Source organism: Cotesia glomerata, unplaced genomic scaffold (genome assembly GCF_020080835.1).
Source record: "Cotesia glomerata isolate CgM1 unplaced genomic scaffold, MPM_Cglom_v2.3 scaffold_11, whole genome shotgun sequence".
Lineage (NCBI taxonomy): Eukaryota > Metazoa > Arthropoda > Insecta > Hymenoptera > Braconidae > Cotesia > Cotesia glomerata.
This window is the reverse complement of record NW_025401443.1, coordinates 796,718-817,890: the sequence shown is the minus strand read 5'-3', so window position 1 is coordinate 817,890 and position 21,173 is coordinate 796,718. Positions and strand designations below refer to the sequence as shown.

The following is a 21,173-nucleotide window of genomic DNA, read 5'->3' as shown; positions in this document are numbered from 1 at the left end:
AAATCCGAGTAACCGATATGATTGTTTATGATTTTCGAAAAAAAAAAATTGTTTTGTAAATTTAAAATTAAAAAACTTAGAACGCGTATTTAGTGTGCGCGGTTGCAAAATATTTACTTTTAATGAAATTGTAAAACTATTTACTAGGACTTTAAAAATTGAAATACAATAACGCACACCAAGTACGTTCTAAAATTTTTTTACTTCTTTAAATTTACAATAAAAATTTTAATTTCGAAAATCATAAACAATCATATCGGTTACTCGGATTTTTTAATTTTTTATTTTGTATCTTTTTGTAAAGAAAAATTTTTTCCTAATAGTCTTATGAACGTGGACTTGGTGCGACTTTTTACAGTGAAACTGTTTTGTTCGGATTTATAGTATTTTTGTAATTGTAATGAAATTTACAATTGATAACAACTTAAATCTCGTGTTGACTGCATTTTTACTGCAACCATCCCTTGAAGCTAGAAGTTTAATGTAGATGTAATTCCAGTGCACCCTGGCGGCCATAGATGCAAGCTATGAATCACTTTTTACTGTAGTTGCGTGTCTATAGGAAGGATTACTACACATTTTTATTTTATCTAGTCTGTGGTGCTGATATTCCCCCATCGAAAAAGTCAGGATCCGAAATTTCTGGCTTACTATAGTTTGTGCTGATGAAATTTAATAATTTTAAGTGAATTGTGTTATAATTGATTATAATTAATTAATATCAGTAAAATAAAGTATTAAATTACTTTTATAATATATCATTTTGGAAAAAGGGAGAACCATATAACTAAATAAAATTTTTGCAACCTCCATCGAAATACCGTCTGTGCTTACAGTAAGCTTACAGTCGCGGTAGTCTGGCGCTCCGTTTACAACGGATTCGATTATGAGTAAATTTAATTTTTTTCTAATAGTTAAGGTCCTTATTTATCTTATAGTGAGGTTTAAATTATACTTTACCGGACAAATTTTTGAAGAAATAAAATTTTTAAATGTTAGTATTTGTTCAGAGTCTTACGAGAAAATCAGACGTTTGCAGTATTTCTCGAATCATACTATCAGTCATGGATTAGATGAAGTAAAAAAAAACTAAAAATCAGATTTTCTAAATATTCAGGTTTCTTTTTTTGCAATAAAATATATCAGTTACCGAGATATTTATTGAGAAATTAATATTTAAAAATCACAAAAAATTCTCAAGTTACCTACAATAAAATTGAGTCAAAAGATTTGGCAACGTTGCGTAGCGCGCGAGCTTCAGACCATTCAATAAATTCAAACTAAACTTTAACGCGCTTATGTTTTTCATGCATACTTATTAGTTAATTTATTGTTAACAAATTTTCATTACTCATAATTGAAAAATAAAACAATAATTAAAAAATACTAGCATCCCTGCCATGAGACATTAGAATGTTATGGTTTTGTGACTAAACATTTTTAATTAATTTATTTATTTACACTGATTGCAAAAAGTTAAACACGGTTAAGGTTATATTGTGTAAATAAAAATGTAAACAACCGAAATAAAGCGTTGCCAAATCACGGACAGGTTACTAACAGCTGATTTACCACAGTCAAATTAATTTTTGTATTTAACTATTTTTTTTTTTAATTTTCAAAATTTCAACGATTAATGCCTCATATACTATTTATTTTTTAATTTTAGGAATTTTTATGGGTTTTGTATTTTAATTTATTGAAAATTTACTACTACAGTTGTTATGACTCAACTGGAGCGAAAGGACTTCCTTAAGTTGGTACCAATTGTAAATTTTTATTATAATTACAAAAAATACTAAAATCCGAACAAAAACAGTTTTACTGTAAAAAAATCGCGCCAAGTCCACGTTCATAAGATTATTAAGAAAAATAAATTTGTATTTTTCTTCATAAAAATATATAAAATAAAAAAATTAAAAAATCCAAGTAACCGGTATGATTGTTTATGATTTTCGGAAATTAAAAAAAATTTTGTTATAAATTTAAAAATTAAGAAAAAAATTTTGGAACGTACTTGGTGTGCGTCATTGTGTATTTCAATTTTTTTTAATTTTGCAACTGCGCACACTAAATACGTTCCAAACTTTTTTTTTAATTTTTAAATTTGTAACAAAATTTTTTTTAATTTCCGAAAATCATAAACAATCATATCGGTTACTTGGATTTTTTAATTTTTTTATTTTATATATTTTTATAAAGAAAAATACAAATTTTTTTTTCTTAATAATCTTATGAACGTGGACTTGGCGCGATTTTTTTACAGTGAAACTGTTTTTGTTCGGATATATATATATATATATATATATATATATATATATATAGCATATATATATATATATATATATATATATATATATATATAAATCCATACATATATAAACTTTTGAACTATATATATTTTCTGACTCAGCTCGACAAACTAAGTCAGAAAATGGCTAAATTTTTTAAAAGTTGCGCCACGAGGACGGCTGCAATAGTTAGATTTTTATAAAATCTACTAAAAAAGGCCTCGTAGTGCTGTCGAATGGCTGTCAATATGAGATTCAACTTAAAAATTATCAACTAGTTATTGACACCCATTATTTAAATATTATAAAGCATACAATTAATTTCGATTCTTCTATTTTATAAATTTTTTATACATCGTTATTTAAAAAAAAAAAAAAAGAAAGATCATATTATTAGATGAAGAAATTTATTTAAACTCGGCATTTAAAAAAATGCTTTTCTAATCAAAGTTATTAAGAAGATAAACGTTCATAAGCTGGTTTGATGAACTGGTGCTAGCTTTATTTTTTTAATAATTAATATTTAATATTTTGTACTGACATTCACGAGCATCTGCATTGGTCCCATACATTAGCATTGCGAGAACAATGCAAGGATGGTGCAGAAGCAATTGTCCTCCAGTACCGACCACAATGGAAGAATACGTTCGGCTATTAATTTAAATGAAACCGGCTGTTAATATAAATGAAACCGATGGATCAGTAGCTACAATATTTATAGATGTGACTTTGTTGCAAAATTTTATAAGAGTAAATCTTTATGTCGATGCAACACATAAAGTGTGCCCAAGAAAGCCGTACAAAAAAATTTACCAGTTTTTTACCATAATGGCGTTTTTTGATGATGCAGTAAGTATTTTTTCCTAAATTTTGTTGATTTTTTATAATACAGACAATTTTTAGGTTCTTCTAGTGGCTTAGAGTTTCATGTCACGTAAAAGTAAACCTTGTTACTATTCAGTAGTTAATCATTTTAAGCAAGTAGCACCACACCTACAAGTTTTATCTGTCACAACTGATTTTGAAGTCGGTTTAAGGAGTGTATTTCGTAGACTGTATCCAAACGCTGTTTTGAAGGGTTGCTATTTTTAGTTTGTACAGGTGAGCACGTTAGGTAGAATGTTCAATCAATAGTAATGTCTTCTAATCATTTTGTACAAAAAAATATATCAAGGTATTAATTTAATTTAATTTTTTTACAAAATACAAAAATTAATTATTATTGTAATAATTTTGCAATTAATATTATATTGTATAACAGACTAGCCTATATTTTTTCCAGTTGCTACTAGAAAATACTAATTAGGGATATATAATATTATGTATTAAACTTACCATCGATATTTATAATTTCGTCTACTCTAGCATTAGTTCTATATATTATCTAATAAATATTTACACTCTAAACACAATAAAAATGAAGCTTAAATAACTATTTTAAATATTGCTTCATAAAAGATGAACTATCCTAGTTAAAAGAAAATCAATTCATTTTTTTTTTTTTTTGTAATAAAGTAAATTAAAAGTTTTTTTTTCATGTATTGCAAACAAATAAAATTTTCTGAAAGGCAATTATTGCCATAAAATTTTTTAACAATAATCAAGTGAAATAGGAATAAATCTTCAATAATTTATTTCAAGTAAATATCACTCATTGAATAGCCACTGAAAGTGAAACATAATAACCACATAGTAAAACAAATCTGATTAGTAAATACATTAGATAAATAATTATAATTATTAATATCAAAAATAGAATTATAATAATAGTAATATTAAATAATTAAATAATAACACCAGCACACAAAAAAAAAAGTTGTCAGTACTTTTGACGGGACCCATATATCTTTATGTATTTCGACCCGCTGAATCCGAATTTGAGGTCAGTTTGACCTGTACACCGTCAAATTTTCGAGAAAACTTTGAAAAACAGAAAAAAATGACGAAAATCAGCAGTTTAGACGATTTAAAATGATTTAAAAATTTTTTTTGACTTAAACTAAGCATGATTTTAATGTATTTCGACCCGCTTACGACTTATCTGAAGTTTATTTAGACCATAAGCCATTAAAAGTTTAAGTAAATTCCAAAAAAACCTGAAAAATTGCAAAAAAAGCAAAAAATAGCCAAAAAAAGAAATATTCCAGATATTGTGTTAAAAAAAATATTATAAAATTAGGTCATTCATGATTCTCATGTATTTCGATCGGCCGAATATAAATCTCGAATTTATGTGGCTCAGACATCTCTCAAAATCTAAATAAATGGCAAAAAACCACTGAAAATCAAAATCAAATCAAACATGTTATCCGATCTGTGAAATATAAATTTTAAATTTTTTGACCTAAATCCTCAAAAAATTTTAATTCTTTAAAAAAATCTTTTCAAAACTGTTTATTTTTTAATTTTAATTCATTCTCCGCTTATATCTAACCCATTTATCTTCAAATGACCAACATGAAGGGTTTCTCTTTCGCTTTTTTATTTTTTCAGGTAGATCTCTCTTCAGTGTCCAACAATGATCATCCATCATAATGATTAGGGTAGGCCAAGAAAAACTTTTAATTTTTTTTCTTTAGCTACCGCGAAAATATCGCCCAAGATGACGAAAAAAAATTCTGGTAGAGTTTGAGCTCTTAAAATCAATATCTAGAGGTGTCACATGGTGATTTTTGATTTCCCATTTAAATAACACGGGAATTTTTTTTTTTTTTTTTTTTTTGGAATTTTGATGTATCTCAACGAGTTATTGTGTGGTAAAAATAAATATATATTTTTGTAGGAAATTGAACGGCCTACAAAAAAGGTCTGATATAATTTTTCACTAAGTCCAAATATTTGAAACAGTTGCCATCTTTGTCTATAGCTTTGACAAACTGCTTCATAAGACCAAGCTTCATGTGAAGTGGCGGTAGTAAGTACTTGGAAGGATCAATTAGAGGTTCTCGGATAACATTGTGAGAACCAGGATTCAAATTCGTTCTCGTTGGCCATTCATCTTTAACATAGTGATTTTTTCGATCGCGACTATCCCACAAACATAAAAAGCAGGGATATTTTGTGAACCCTGATTGTTGGCCTAACAGTAGTGTTGCAAGAGGATTGCGCCAAGACACAGGTGTAGTAAAAACAATATTAAAAAAAAGTAGAATTAACTAAAATTTTTTGAGGATTTAGGTCAAAAAATTCAAAATTTATATTCCACAAATCGGATAACATGTTAAAAATTCTTTATTTTTATTTTTATTTTTTATTTTTAAGAGTGAAAATTCACTAATACACTGTTCAGATGTGGAAGGTTTGATTAATGAGTTGAAACTAAACACATACAAAGACGACGAATGGAGGTTTTTTATTGATTCATCTAAGAGAAGTCTCAAAGCTGTGCTTCTTCATAATGGAAACATTCTTGTACTGATTCCAGTAGCTCATTTGACCACGCTAAAAGAGACTTATGACAATTTACAGATTGTATTAGTAAAATAAAGTATTTGGAACATTAATGGAAAGTATGTGGTGATCTGAAAATTGCAACACTACTGTTAGGCCAACAATCAGGGTTCACAAAATATTCCTGCTTTTTATGTTTGTGGGATAGTTGCGATCGAAAAAATCACTATGTTAAAAAAGAATGGCAAACGATAACGAATTTGAATCCTGGTTCTTACAATGTTACCCGAGAACCTCTAATTGATCCTTCCAAGTACTTACTACTGCCACTTCACATGAAGCTTGGTCTTATGAAGCAGTTTGTCAAAGCTATAGACAAAGATGGCAAATGTTTCAAATATTTGGGGGAAAACTTTCTAGCTATAAGTGATGCAAAATTGAAAAAAGGAGTTTTCGATGGACCCCAAATTCGGACTTTATTTAAGGACGATAATTTCGAATATGAAATGAACGAGATTGAGAGAGCAGCATGGGCAAGCTTCAAAGAAGTATCACAAAACTTTTTAGGGAGTACAAAAAGTGAGAATTAGGTGAATTTAGTTGAAGAATTGTTGTACAACTACGATACTTTAGGTTGCTTGATGAATTCAAAATTGCACTATTTAGATTCTCACCTTTCACACTTTCCTGAAAATCTTGACGATTACAGTGAAGAGCGAGTCGAAAGATTCCATCAAGACATTAGTGTAATGGAAAATCGTTATCAAGGAAAGTGGGATATCAATATGATGGCAGATCATTGTTGGACACTAAAGAGAGATCTACCTGAGAAAATAAGAAAGCGAAAGAGAAACCCTTTATGGAGGTCATTTGAAGATAAAAGATATAAGCGGAGAATGAATTAAAATTAAAAAATAAACGGTTTTAAGAAGATTTTTTTAAAGAATTAAAATTTTTTGAGGATTTAGGTCAAAAAATTTAAAATTTATCTTCCACAGATCGGATAAAATGTTAAAGATTTTTTATTTTTTTTTAAAAACTGATTTTTATCATAACGGACTTGATTTATTTTAATGTTCAGTGATTTTTTGCCATTTATTTAGATTTTTAGAGATGTCTGAGCCATATAAATTCGCGATTCATATTCGGCGGATCGAAATACATAAGAATCATGATTGATCTAATTTTATAAATTTTTTTTTAATACAATATCTGGAATTTTTTTTTATTTTTTGCTTTTTTTGCAATTTTTCAGGGTTTTTCGGAATTTACTTAAACTTTTAATGGCTTATGATCTAAATAAACTTTAGATAAGTATTAAGCGGGTCGAAATACATTAAAATCATGCTTAGTTTAGGTCAAAAAAATTTTTTAAATCGCCTAAATTGCCGATTTTCGTCATTTTTTCCGGTTTTTCAGAGTTTTCTTGAAAATTTGACGATGTACGGGTCAAACTGACCTCAAATTCGGATTCAGCGGGTCGAAATACATAACGATATATGGATCCCGTTAAAAGTACTGACAAATTTTTTTTTTGTGTGCCGGTGATAATTATAACAATTGACTTTCGTGCAAAGTGTAAGAACTGGAAGTTAATATTTACTTTTATTATTGATGATTGGGATGATGGGAAAGATTTTTTCCGAAAAATAATTACATTAGCATTATTACCTAGCCATCAAATTATACCTGCCTTCAACATGTTACTTACTGTATACAGTGCGTTTCAACCAGCGTTCTATTAATTTGTTCAGTATTTTCAATCATATTGGTTAGAGTTTATTAAACCAGAAAACTTTTCTGTATTTGGGTGCTTAGAAAAAACGAACAATTACTTCGAATCAAACAACCGTCGATTGAATGTAGAGTTTGGTATTCATCCATGTATTTGGAATTTTACAGGTAATATATTTCCTTCATTTGTTGATTTTGATTGTTAATTATTTTTTTTTAATGAAAATTTTGTTAATTTTTAAATAATGCGCCAAAAAAGTTATATTAACATTGGTTTATTTTAGAATTATGTTTTTCTTTATGAAAGTTTACACAGAAAAAAAGGTTCACTTGAGCCAAGAAAATATTTTTCTTCTTGATTATTTTCTTGAGCGAAAAAAAATTTTTTTTCTGATACAAGAAATTTCACTTATTTCAACAAAATTAGTTCTTTTGTTATTAAGTGTAGTGTACAGTGTAGTGTGAGCACATGCAAATAAATTGCTTTGCCTTAATTAATATCTATTGTTATAATTTTTGTTGGTGCTTGATATCATTTTGGTACCATCTTTTTTGTGAAATAATTCTCTATGATTTGATGTAAAAATCTTCTTGTGTTGTGAATTAATCATTATAATACAAGCATTTATTAGTTACCTCAAAGTTGAGAATTTTTGTGCTCAAGCCTAGTGTATTTCTGCGCATTGTTCGACGCACCTCACACCAAGTGTACTTGTTATTACACCTAACTACTAATACAGTGACAGCTGTGTTTATGTTTGGACTATACACTATGTCTGGTCGCTGTTTTTCCTAAATCAAAACTACTGTCTTACTGTTTTGTGAATGACCTCATGTATTTACGAAAGAACTAGTCATAGTTGAGAAAGACCTTGTAAATTTGTCGATACTGTGATAAGTATTCATTTATTATAGAAATTGGGATTCAAGAGTCGTTAAGGATAACCTTACGGGGATGTGTCAATGGTGATGTCATTGTCAGATGATTTTTGCTTCAGATGTAAAGCTGTCTTAAACTCTGTAAAGCTGTCTTAAACTCTGATCCTAATGAGTTGTTAGATATTTTCAATTCTAATGTTTCAGCTGTCCTTGATAAATTCGCGCCACTACATTCACGTAAAGTTGGGCGACCTACAACTCCTTGGTTAACCAAAGTTTTAAAGAACAAATGCAAGGAACGCGATGCCCTGTATAAAAAAGCGAAAAGAAACAATGATACAAATCTCTTTCTACTTTTTAAAATTAAAAGAAGAGAACTGAAACATGAACCAAAGAGTGCTCGTGAAAACTATCTTAAGAGCTCACTGTCTTCTCTGCCTTGTGGAACTCAAGTTTGGAGCAAGTTAAAACATCTAGGCTTAGTAAAACGCACGTCATCCTCTTCCTTAAACCATTTCGAATCATTGGAACACAATGACCACTTTGCGAACATGGTGCGTCGACATCCGGCATGTGATCAACAATTTTTAAATTCCCCTTCTCTTTTTCACAACAGTAAATTAAATTGTTCCTTCACTTGGTCGGAAATAGATATTGTTGACGTAACTAAAGCCCTACAGTTAACCCTCCAGAAATCTAAAGGTAAAAGTCCGGATGGGCTTGATCTACGTTGGTTAAAAAACCATTTTCCTCAAATCTCCATTTTTCTAACTGCTCTTTTTAATCGCTCTCTTGAAACTGGTATTTTCCCCCAAGCATGGAAAGAAATTTTTATTATATCGCTCAATAAACAAAATCCACCCAAATCACTATCAGACACACGCCCCATAGCAAATACTTCTCATCTGAGCAAAGTATTTGAGAGAATAATTGCAAACCAAGTCGTAAACTATTTAGAGAACAATGAGTTGCTTGACAAATACAGATCTGGTTTTCGGAAGCATCATGGCACTCAATCTGCTTTATTAAAACTTACTGAGGACATCAGGCACGCAATGGATGAAGACAAACTGACTATATTAGTCTTATTTGACTTAACAAAAGCCTTTGATTATGTAGATCATAAGGTCATACTGAGCACACTTGTTGAACTTGGTTTTTCGTTTGAAACTATAAGTTGGTTCTTTTCTTATTTAACAAATCGTTCACAATCAGTTATCAATGATATGGGAGAACCTGTAAAATTTCTTAAAACTACCTCAGGAGTCCCGCAAGGCTCAGTTCTTGGACCGATATTGTTTTTGATAGTTATGAACTCGGTAGCTAAACGTCTAATGTACTCTAAATATGGGCTATTTGCCGACGATAAATTTATTTACCTACACTTTTATAACTATCAATTACAAGAAGCAATTAAGCAGATAACTTTAGATGCCCAAGCTGTCACGGATTGGACAAGGGAAAATGGCCTGCAATTGAATTTGCTAAAAACTAAGGCTATGTTATTTGGCTCTAGACGTAAATTGAAAAATCTACAGTGATATCATACCTCAAATAGTAATCGACGGAATATCGCTACCTTATATCGAATCAACCAAGTGTCTGGGTCTCTATTTATTTAATAATTTATCTTGGAATTTACACGTCTCAAAAACTGTAAGCAAAATAAACTCTGCTTTATATACCCTTAAAGTAAAGAAAAATATTTACACTAAAGATATTAGGAGGTTATTAATCTCAGCAACGATATTACCACTTATTGATTATTGCTCTATTGTTTTAACAAACGCAACTGCTGAGGACAATTCTAAGCTGCAGCGTGCACTAAACTCAGCAATTCGTTTTATTTACAACCTAAAGCGGGACGAGCATATTACACCATTTAGGCGTGAGCTTGGATGGCTATCCATAAGTAAACGTCGAATCTATTTCTTAGCATGTTACTTTTATAAACTGTTAAGCATAGGCAAACCTCTTTACTTGCGTGAGTTATTTATTGAAGACTTAGATACTAGACGCTCTGAAAGACTGGCAGCAAAAAGGAATTTTATAAATTTTAAAGTACCAAATTTTACCTCGACTGTTTATGAATCTTCTTTTGTTGTTAGCTGCATTCGTCTTTGGGAAGAGTTGTCAGAGGATCTAGTTAAAGCGCCTAGTATTGATATTTTTAAGAATAAAATCTTTCATTACCTCTTCGAACTTGATATTTAAAAATTGTCTGTTAAATTCAGTTAAATCATCAAAAACTATGTAATCAAACAAAAATTTTACTTAAATCTTAAGTTATTCTTCAATCTGTATTGTTAAATTATATTCTTCTTTTTACTCTGTCAAAATATACATTAAGTTAAGTATTTATTAAGTTATAAAATATCGTTAAATTAAGCATCAAATATGTAAAATATTTTAATATAATGTAAACTTTTCTTTTGCCATCTGGCCAGTTAAGGCTTTGGCATAAATAAATATATCTATCTATCTATCTATCTTTTGTTTTAAGAAGTACGTATCTTTATCCAAGAAAATTTATTTAAGTCAAGAAAATCTTGTTGTTTTGAGAAAATTCAGCTTCTTGCTCTAAAAAATTTAGTTCTTAATAGAAGTAAATTTTCTTGTTTTGAGAAAATTTCTCTCTTATTCTAAAAATTAAATATAGAGATAGAAGTTAATTTTTATTAATATTTTTATTGATTAAGGTTGTTCGGACACTAATGCACTTGTAAAGATCAAAAGCTGATTTTTTGATATGTTATGAATTACTATCTCATACGTCTAAATTAATTTTTTAGAATATATTTGACAAAGGGTTATTCTTTAATAAATTATTAAAAAATTGAAATTTAACATGTAGTCTATAGAGACTATTGGCGGATTGCACATATATCGATTTATGTGACTACCTCATTGGAAGATTAAAAAACAAAAAACTTCTATTTCAGTCAATCAACTTTCGTAGAATACGTTCAAAATAAAATAAAAATTTTCTGACAAAGGCTTTTAAAGATATTTTAGTACAAAAGATGAGAAATTCACGAAAATTTCAGGCCGACATGTTTAAAAATAAATAAACCACGTGATTCCGCGCAGTGTGACAACGCTGCACAGAATAAAACGAGCGAATTTTGAATTTTAATAATTTCTGGGTATTTTTATGGGTTATGTTTTTCAACTCAATACTACACAGCGAGATAAATATAAACAGCTGTTAAGCGCGGTGTTGTCAGGTCCGAGTTTTCTAAAAAAATACTTGAGTCAAATGTTGACTATTTATTGTTTTTGTTAATTAAATTATTTATTTATTTTAATTAATAATAATGTAAGGTAACGGTTAAATTATAGTAATGGATTTTCGTGTTCAAGTTTTTAATTTTAATGAAAAATAGTATATTACACACCTAGGGAAGTAAAGTAAGAAATGTCTCAGATCACATGTAATTGTTGGCCGAGGCGAAGCCGAGGTCAACAAACATGTGATCTGAGGCTTTCTTATTTACTTCCCGAGGAGTGTATACTATTTTTTTGTCCGACGAAGGCGGAAAGCGGCAACTTAGTTTAGCGCAGCGGGACGAAAGTTGCCACTTTCCGCCCGGAGGGCAAAAAAAAATTTAGATTCTACTATGACTTACGGGGTACTGTCCGTGCAATCTTAACATGTCAAATGGAAGATCAAATAATATTGAATCATTTTTTTTTATTCAATATGTATAATTGCACGCTAGAATAATATAAAATGGGTATCAAATATTCAAGAGAAAAATTTTCTCAAGGTGATAAAATCTTTCTCAGCTGAAGTAGGTAGAGTTGCTTCCCAAAAGTATCTAAAAATCTTGATCAAAAATAAAAATTTATTGTATCAAGTATTTATGATAATTTGAATTAAGAAAAAATTACTTCCACCAAGAATAGAATTTCAAGAAAAATTTTTACTTCTACCAACACAACTTCGGTCTTTCTTCAGGCACCCGAAAATTTTCTCCCTGGTGGAAATAGTTTCTGATTGGAGACTGAATAACACTTGCAGAAGTCTGAATAATAATTGTAGAAGTAAAAAAAACTCTGAAAAATTCTAAAAATTCTGAAATAGAATGAAAAGTCTGGCAAATTTTTTCAGTAATTAAAAATCTGAAAGTTGCAAAGTTTTGGACTCTTCTGGAAGAATTTTTTCAGAATGAATTAGACATGTAGTCAAAATTGAGCAAAAGGAAGGATAAGACTTTTTCAGACTTTTTTAGAGTAAAGTAGAAACTTTTAGAAATTCTTAGATTTTTAAAAATAAGTCAAATTTTACTTAATTTTTCGGGTATTGAAAAACTCAGGTAAGTGTGTGGGAATAAAATAAGAAAATGATTACAAAAATTATTTTTTTTATTTTCTTTACTGGCATGATAAATGAAAAAATTTTGAAAATTAAAAATTACTTCATCTTATGGCTATAATAATTTAGTATAACATATAAACCTAGCTATTTAATGTTGATAATTATTTTAAATTAATCTGAAATAAAATTATTTATATCTATGTAGTTCTATGTTTATCGAGTAGCGATTTTTAAAATAAATACATATTTGTATTGAGATAAAAATTATATTATTAGAAATGTTTTTTTTTTGTTTTTCATCTATGTTTGTAAATTTCAAATTCAAGTCTAGATGAAAAATTTTGTAAATCTATAGAAAAATAAAATTGCATTTATATAGACTGAAAAGTTTCAATAAAATTGATTTTTTCTTTGAAGAACATTGAATAACTGCCATAGTACCCATAGAAACGGACCATGTTAGAATATGAGCTCTAAATATTAAAATATAGAGGTGATAATTTACAAATTACTTTTTTTTCTATTTGAGTAACACATGAAAATTTTTTTTTTTCAACTTTGTAACTTGACAAAAATCGTTTTATAGGGATGATTAAGATATGGATAAAGATTAACGTTAGTCAAGTTGTTTTGGAGATATCGAACATTTAGAATTGATATGTTATGAATTATGAAGTTACAATTTTTCAACATCACAAAATCAATGGATATCACTTTAAATATTAATACTCAAAATTACAATCTTCTTAACAAAGATCTTCTTTGATTGATATTAACACTAACAATGAAATAAACTCAATTCTAAAAAGTAAATAATGAAATAAGAGGTCATATAAAAAAATTTGTTTCTTCTAAATCATACGAAAAAGTTATTTAAATGAAATTAAATAAAAAAAAATTTTTTTTATATGACCTCTCGTTCCATGATTTGTTTTGTTTTATATTGAGATAAGTTTAATACGAGCGTAAATATTAATTTAAAATTCTTATTGAGAAGTTGATAATATTGAAAAATAAAGTAACATACATTGATTTTGTAATGTTAATGAGTAATAGCTTCATAATTTATAACAGATCAGTTTTATTGCACGATATCTCCGAAACAACTTGACAAACGCAAATTTCGTGAAATCTCTGTGAAACAATTTATAGTCAAGGTAAAAAATTCCAAAGTTAAAAACAAAATTGTTTGCTGTATTATTAAAATAAACAATAAAAATTTTTAAATCGGCACTTTTAAGTATTATTACTAAAAACTCATATTCCAATAAAGTCCTTATCTAAGGACACTTTAACGGTTTTTCAATTCTTCAAAAAATAAAATAAAATCGATTTTTTTAAAAAACTCTAATACAGACGTACTAAGATCTATAAAATTAACTGAGATGTAGACAGATCTCCGTGTACTTAAGTTGACACATGGTCGTTACGATTTTCGTTCTGTTGAGCTACTTTCTTTTCAGCACTCGATATAGATCTTCCTAAATATGTATTAATAGCAGCTCTTTCGACAGCAATCATATCCTTCGATAAATTCCGTTCTTTCAGAAATTTCTTATATTGATTCTCTAATACTACCAACTTCTTCGGTGTTAAAGGTAATTTGTGTTGGTTTGTTGATGATATTTTGATCGCTCGACGAGCGAGAGCTTTGGATCCCCATATAGCGTGGGACATTAATGTTATAAATTTTGATGGCTTATATGTTCGGAAGGCTTCGTTGTAAGAATAGCTTGGTATATATATTTGACCGCCAATATGAACAGGATCAGTTATATCGAGGTTTTCCTCGTCGTCCTGGTCTTCATTATCACCTTGATTCTGTCGTTGTTGATTTAATAATTGTAGTTGTTGTCGTAGTCGTTGTTCTTTTTATTGCAGTTCTTTTTCTTTTTGCAAACGTTGTTCTTTTAATAGTTTTCGGCGTCGTTGTTCTTCTAATGTTTTTCGTTGGCGTTCTTGTTCTGCGTGTTGCAGTTCTTTTTCTTCTTGCAAACGTTGTTCTTCTAATAATTTTTGACGTCGTTGTTTTTTTAATATTTTTCGTTGGCGTTCTTGTTCTGCATATTGCAGTTCCTTTTCTTCTTGCTGAAGCCTTTGTTCTACCAGTTGTTGTTGTCGTCGTTCTTCTTCTTGTTTCAGCTCTTCTTGCCGACGTTCTTCTTCTAATTGTCGTCGTTGATCTTGCATTCGTTGTATTTTATTAGGCGATGGTTGGTTTTGCTCAAATAATTGATCGAATACATCACTTTCCAGCAAATTTAACCTTACACATTGATTAATACCTCGTGGTTGAACCTACAAAATAATAAAAGCTATTTTTAACAAATATTTGATTTAACGATTATATTTTTACATTTTTTCTTAACCTTAACGTCCAGACAATTGATAAATTAGAATAATAAAAAATAAATTACGCAATTTATTTATTGCTTAGTCAATTTGCTTATTAAATCATATACGATTCATTTGTAATTTTTATCTACGAATATATCTGTTTTCATTTACTAAATTAACTACATATACTCACAAAAAATGTGTCTCAAGCTTTTTATCTACTAGTAATATAAAGACTCATGAATAGATATGTAAAAAATTGATGTTAATATCTTATGTACTGAATTTTTGATGTGATTAAATTGATAATGTTAAATAATCATTTAAATTCTTATCAAAAATTAATTTAAACATTTATTGTATTACTAGTATTGAATTGAAAAATTTGCATACTAGTAATCAATTAACATTAAAAATAATGATAAATATGTAGATGAGTACCATATTATAATAATTATCATCATTTATAAATTGACAAAGTTAAAAAATACCATTATAATAATGGCTTTCAATTAGAGTGTACATTAAATTATTAATGCAAACTGTTTCCACAAACAAATTTCTTTCTAAAGCATTATTATGCAAATACATTTTAATAAAAAAAAAAAAAAAAAGTAACGTTCTTCTTAATAAATAAAATAAAAATACTCGGTAAATTTTTCATTTTTGATCATATTTCTATCATCCAAGCTAATTTCTTAATTGTATTAACAAAACATTATTTAAAAATTATATTAAATATATAAAATGTCTTATTCTTAAAAATTTTTAACAACTGTTTTGCGGTTTTAATGTATCATGTAAGTTTATAGAATAATTGTCACTTAACTTGACTCTTTAGTATTAACTTTTAAAAAAGTTTCATATTTAGTCCATTATCTCAATTTTTTCTATCAAAATTACTCTTTTCATGAGTTTTTCTTTTTAAAAATTAATATTTTTGAATTCAACTAAACAATTTCTTATTTTTTTTTTTTAATGAAAATTTAACAAATGTGACTTTGAACTTTTTATACGAAATAATAAAGTAATATGAAAAAGATATTTAAAAATAAATAAGTATGAATTTTTTTCATATGAGATTTAATATTCTATTATTTTCTTGTTTTATTTATTTATTTATTTATTTTTTTTTTTTCTTTGAGATATAACAAGAATTGTCAATTTTTTCAAATGAATTAAATCCTCCGATAAATTCGGAGTTACTTTTTTCTATTATTACCTTCTGTTTATGATATAATTTAAAAAATTATCTTACAGTCATTAAATTTAGATATAAATTAGATATAATTTAGATATAAATTGGATTTTTGATCAGTAAAATTTTTTTTTCATTAATTTTCATTATCATTATTCCATGTAAAAATAGGGCACACGTTTTAAAATAGAAAATAAATTTTTTTTTCTCACTTTAGCATTGATGTTTAAATATTTTTAATATAACTACTTGATTTTTTCCTATTAATAACTACTGTAAAAGTTACTACTGTAAAAGTTATACAATTCTCAATTCAAATTTTGTTTTAACTTTCAAGAAAAGGGTTTATTAAATAACCCAAAATGGTTATTTAAATATATATTTCAAATTTCAGATACAATAGAAGCTATAAATAATCCAAATGTAAGATCTCGACGTCCGATTGCAAACAAATCTTCATTAGAGTTATCCAGTGATAATGATGATGAATCAATGGATTTAACCAAACAGGTTAAACGAAAAAGAAAGGTAAGTATTTAAAACTAAAGTATAAGATTATAAATGTTTAAAAAGTTTAATAATTTGGTTCATCATTTTTTTTTTTTTAATAGGTTAAAACGCAAAATACAATGCAATCAAAAAAACGGACAAGTGAGGGCATTTTAAATGCTTACTATAAACTCCGTGATGACGAAGATCAGGCAAAAAAAGACATTGAAATCAATCATTCTCGTGAAGTGATTCCTGATAGTGATGATGAAAATAAAAACTCTGAAAATGAAGGTAGAAGCAATATAGATAATAAAAAAGGTAGAGTTAATGAAGGTGATGTACCTACAGAAGATGAAGAATTTGACGGAAGAGTAGTCGAAAACAAAGTTGATGAAGAGAGTGAAGAAGAAGAAGAAATAGTTGATAAATTGAGTAATGGAAATGAAGTTTTGTTACGAGACAACTCAGATTCATTATTTGAAAATAGTGATGGAGAAGAAGACAGCCCAGGAAACCAAGGAGATTTTGGAGATCAGACTTATATAAGAAATAATGCAACAAGTGAGGTAAAAAAATTTTTTTACAAATATTTTTCTAAGAAAACAAAAAATTTTAACGACAACTATAAATAATAAATTTAAATTAAAATTGTAGTTTTATATAAGTATTACAGTTCTAGCTACATTTAATAATTTAGAAGCACTTGTTGAAAAGATATATTTAGGTGATTCACAAAAAAAAGTCTTTTTTTTTACATGTGAATTCTATAAAAAGCGTAACAAGTTTCCATTTTTTAATATAAGTAAAGGATGAAATAATTTATTTTTGTTTCTATAAAGATAAACAACAAAAAATAATTTTATCAAATTTTACAACATATATAAGCTTGACAATTTGTTACCTATTGACATTACGAAAAAAAGATTTAGAAGCTTTTACCTAAATCATTAAATTTGCTAAAAAAAAAAGAATATTATAAAATTCGAAAGAAAAATTTTCCAATTGTTTATGTTGGTAAAATAAAAAAATTTTTTATTACAAGTTTTTTATATTTGAAATTGAAAACTCGATGTGGTACTTGCACAGTTGACATACAAAGCCACCCGTTGAAGAAAAATTTTTTGATACCTACGAGAAAGGTTTCAGATGATAAAATTACGAAAAAGAAAATATAAATATTTTTAATTTTGACCACTCTAGGATATATACATACGGGTTCAAAAAAATATGCCCCTTAATGAAATTTTCTCTTAAATAAGATAATATAAAGATATTTTTGTCATAGTCTACATAAATTTTTTTTTCAGTATGATAACTTCGCAAACAATTAATATCAACAATAAATGCTAGGTATTAAATCATTTTTTATACAGTAGTTATTAATAGGAAAAAATCAAGTAGTTATATTAAAAATATTTAAACATCAATGCTAAAGTGAGAAAAAAAAATTTATTTTCTATTTTAAAACGTGTGCCCTATTTTTACATGGAATAATGATAATGAAAATTAATGAAAAAAAAATTTTACTGATCAAAAATCCAATTTATATCTAAATTTAATGACTGTAAGATAATTTTTTAAATTATATCATAAACAGAAGGTAATAATAGAAAAAAGTAACTCCGAATTTATCGGAGGATTTAATTCATTTGAAAAAATTGACAATTCTTGTTATATCTCAAAGAAAAAAAAAAAATAAATAAATAAATAAATAAAACAAGAAAATAATAGAATATTAAATCTCATATGAAAAAATTCATACTTATTTATTTTTAAATATCTTTTCATATTACTTTATTATTTCGTATAAAAGTTCAAAGTCACATTTGTTAAATTTTCATTAAAAAAAAATAAGAAATTGTTTAGTTGAATTCAAAATATTAATTTTTAAAAAGAAAAACTCATGAAAAGAGTAATTTTGATAGAAAAAATTGAGATAATGGACTAAATATGAAACTTTTTTAAAAGTTAATACTAAAGAGTCAAGTTAAGTGACAATTATTCTATAAACTTACATGATACATTAAAACCGCAAAACAGTTGTTAAAAATTTTTAAGAATAAGACATTTTATATATTTAATATAATTTTTAAATAATGTTTTGTTAATACAATTAAGAAATTAGCTTGGATGATAGAAATATGATCAAAAATGAAAAATTTACCGAGTATTTTTATTTTATTTATTAAGAAGAACGTTACTTTTTTTTTTTTTTTTTTATTAAAATGTATTTGCATAATAATGCTTTAGAAAGAAATTTGTTTGTGGAAACAGTTTGCATTAATAATTTAATGTACACTCTAATTGAAAGCCATTATTATAATGGTATTTTTTAACTTTGTCAATTTATAAATGATGATAATTATTATAATATGGTACTCATCTACATATTTATCATTATTTTTAATGTTAATTGATTACTAGTATGCAAATTTTTCAATTCAATACTAGTAATACAATAAATGTTTAAATTAATTTTTGATAATAATTTAAATGATTATTTAACATTATCAATTTAATCACATCAAAAATTCAGTACATAAGATATTAACATCAATTTTTTTTACATATCTATTCATGAGTCTTTATATTACTAGTAGATAAAAAGCTTGAGACACATTTTTTTTGTGAATATATGTAGTTAATTTAATAAATTAAAACAGATATATTCGTAGATAAAAATTACAAATGAATCGTATATGATTTAATAAGCAAATTGACTAAGCAATAAATAAATTGCGTAATTTATTTTTTATTATTCTAATTTATCAATTGTCTGGACGTTAAGGTTAAGAAAAAATGTAAAAATATAATCGTTAAATCAAATATTTGTTAAAAATAGCTTTTATTATTTTGTAGGTTCAACCACGAGGTATTAATCAATGTGTAAGGTTAAATTTGCTGGAAAGTGATGTATTCGATCAATTATTTGAGCAAAACCAACCATCGCCTAATAAAATACAACGAATGCAAGATCAACGACGACAATTAGAAGAAGAACGTCGGCAAGAAGAGCTGAAACAAGAAGAAGAACGACGACAACAACAACTGGTAGAACAAAGGCTTCAGCAAGAAGAAAAGGAACTGCAATATGCAGAACAAGAACGCCAACGAAAAATATTAAAAAAACAACGACGTCAAAAATTATTAGAAGAACAACGTTTGCAAGAAGAAAAAGAACTGCAACACGCAGAACAAGAACGCCAACGAAAAACATTAGAAGAACAACGACGCCGAAAACTATTAAAAGAACAACGTTTGCAAAAAGAAAAAGAACTGCAATAAAAAGAACAACGACTACGACAACAACTACAATTATTAAATCAACAACGACAGAATCAAGGTGATAATGAAGACCAGGACGACGAGGAAAACCTCGATATAACTGATCCTGTTCATATTGGCGGTCAAATATATATACCAAGCTATTCTTACAACGAAGCCTTCCGAACATATAAGCCATCAAAATTTATAACATTAATGTCCCACGCTATATGGGGATCCAAAGCTCTCGCTCGTCGAGCGATCAAAATATCATCAACAAACCAACACAAATTACCTTTAACACCGAAGAAGTTGGTAGTATTAGAGAATCAATATAAGAAATTTCTGAAAGAACGGAATTTATCGAAGGATATGATTGCTGTCGAAAGAGCTGCTATTAATACATATTTAGGAAGATCTATATCGAGTGCTGAAAAGAAAGTAGCTCAACAGAACGAAAATCGTAACGACCATGTGTCAACTTAAGTACACGGAGATCTGTCTACATCTCAGTTAATTTTATAGATCTTAGTACGTCTCTATTAGAGTTTTTAAAAAATCGATTTTATTTTATTTTTTTGAAGAATTGAAAAACCGTTAAAGTGTCCTTAGATAAGGACTTTATTGGAATATGAGTTTTTAGTAATAATACTTAAAAGTGCCGATTTAAAAATTTTTATTGTTTATTTTAATAATACAGCAAACAATTTTGTTTTTAACTTTGGAATTTTTTACCTTGACTATAAATTGTTTCACAGAGATTTCACGAAATTTGCGTTTGTCAAGTTGTTTCGGAGATATCGTGCAATAAAAACTGATCTGTTATAAATTATGAAGCTATTACTCATTAACATTACAAAATCAATGTATGTTACTTTATTTTTCAATATTATCAACTTCTCAATAAGAATTTTAAATTAATATTTACGCTCGTAATAAAATTATCTCAATAGAAAAAAAAAAAACAAATCATGGAACGAGAGGTCATATAAAAAAAATTTTTTTTTATTTAATTTCATTTAAATAACTTTTTCGTATGATTTAGAAGAAACAAATTTTTTTATATGACCTCTTATTTCATTATTTACTTTTTAGAATTGAGTTTATTTCATTGTTAGTGTTAATATCAATCAAAGAAGATCTTTGTTAAGAAGATTGTAATTTTGAGTATTAATATTTAAAGTGATATCCATTGATTTTGTGATGTTGAAAAATTGTAACTTCATAATTCATAACATATCAATTCTAAATGTTCGATATCTCCAAA

The 21,173-nt window shown here is 27.3% G+C and overlaps 2 protein-coding genes across 2 annotated transcripts in view; both read left to right on the top strand.

The window, feature by feature from the left end:
* The window catches only part of LOC123273588 (lachesin-like), a gene marked incomplete at its 3' end in the record, with an annotated part of 449,749 nt that overhangs the window by 199,001 nt on the left and 229,575 nt on the right, over positions 1–21,173 (top strand). The gene's annotated exons all lie outside the window — the stretch shown is intronic.
* On the top strand, positions 19,494–20,392 carry LOC123273611 (capping protein inhibiting regulator of actin dynamics-like). Its single transcript, XM_044741051.1, has one exon. It carries the CDS (start codon positions 19,610–19,612, stop codon positions 19,925–19,927), a length of 318 nt encoding a protein of 105 aa, XP_044596986.1. The 5' UTR covers positions 19,494–19,609; the 3' UTR covers positions 19,928–20,392.

Excerpts from the sequence above, each read along its gene's own strand:
- LOC123273611 (XM_044741051.1), top strand. The coding sequence starts at position 19,610 with ATGCAAGATCAACGACGACAATTAGAAGAAGAACGTCGGCAAGAAGAG.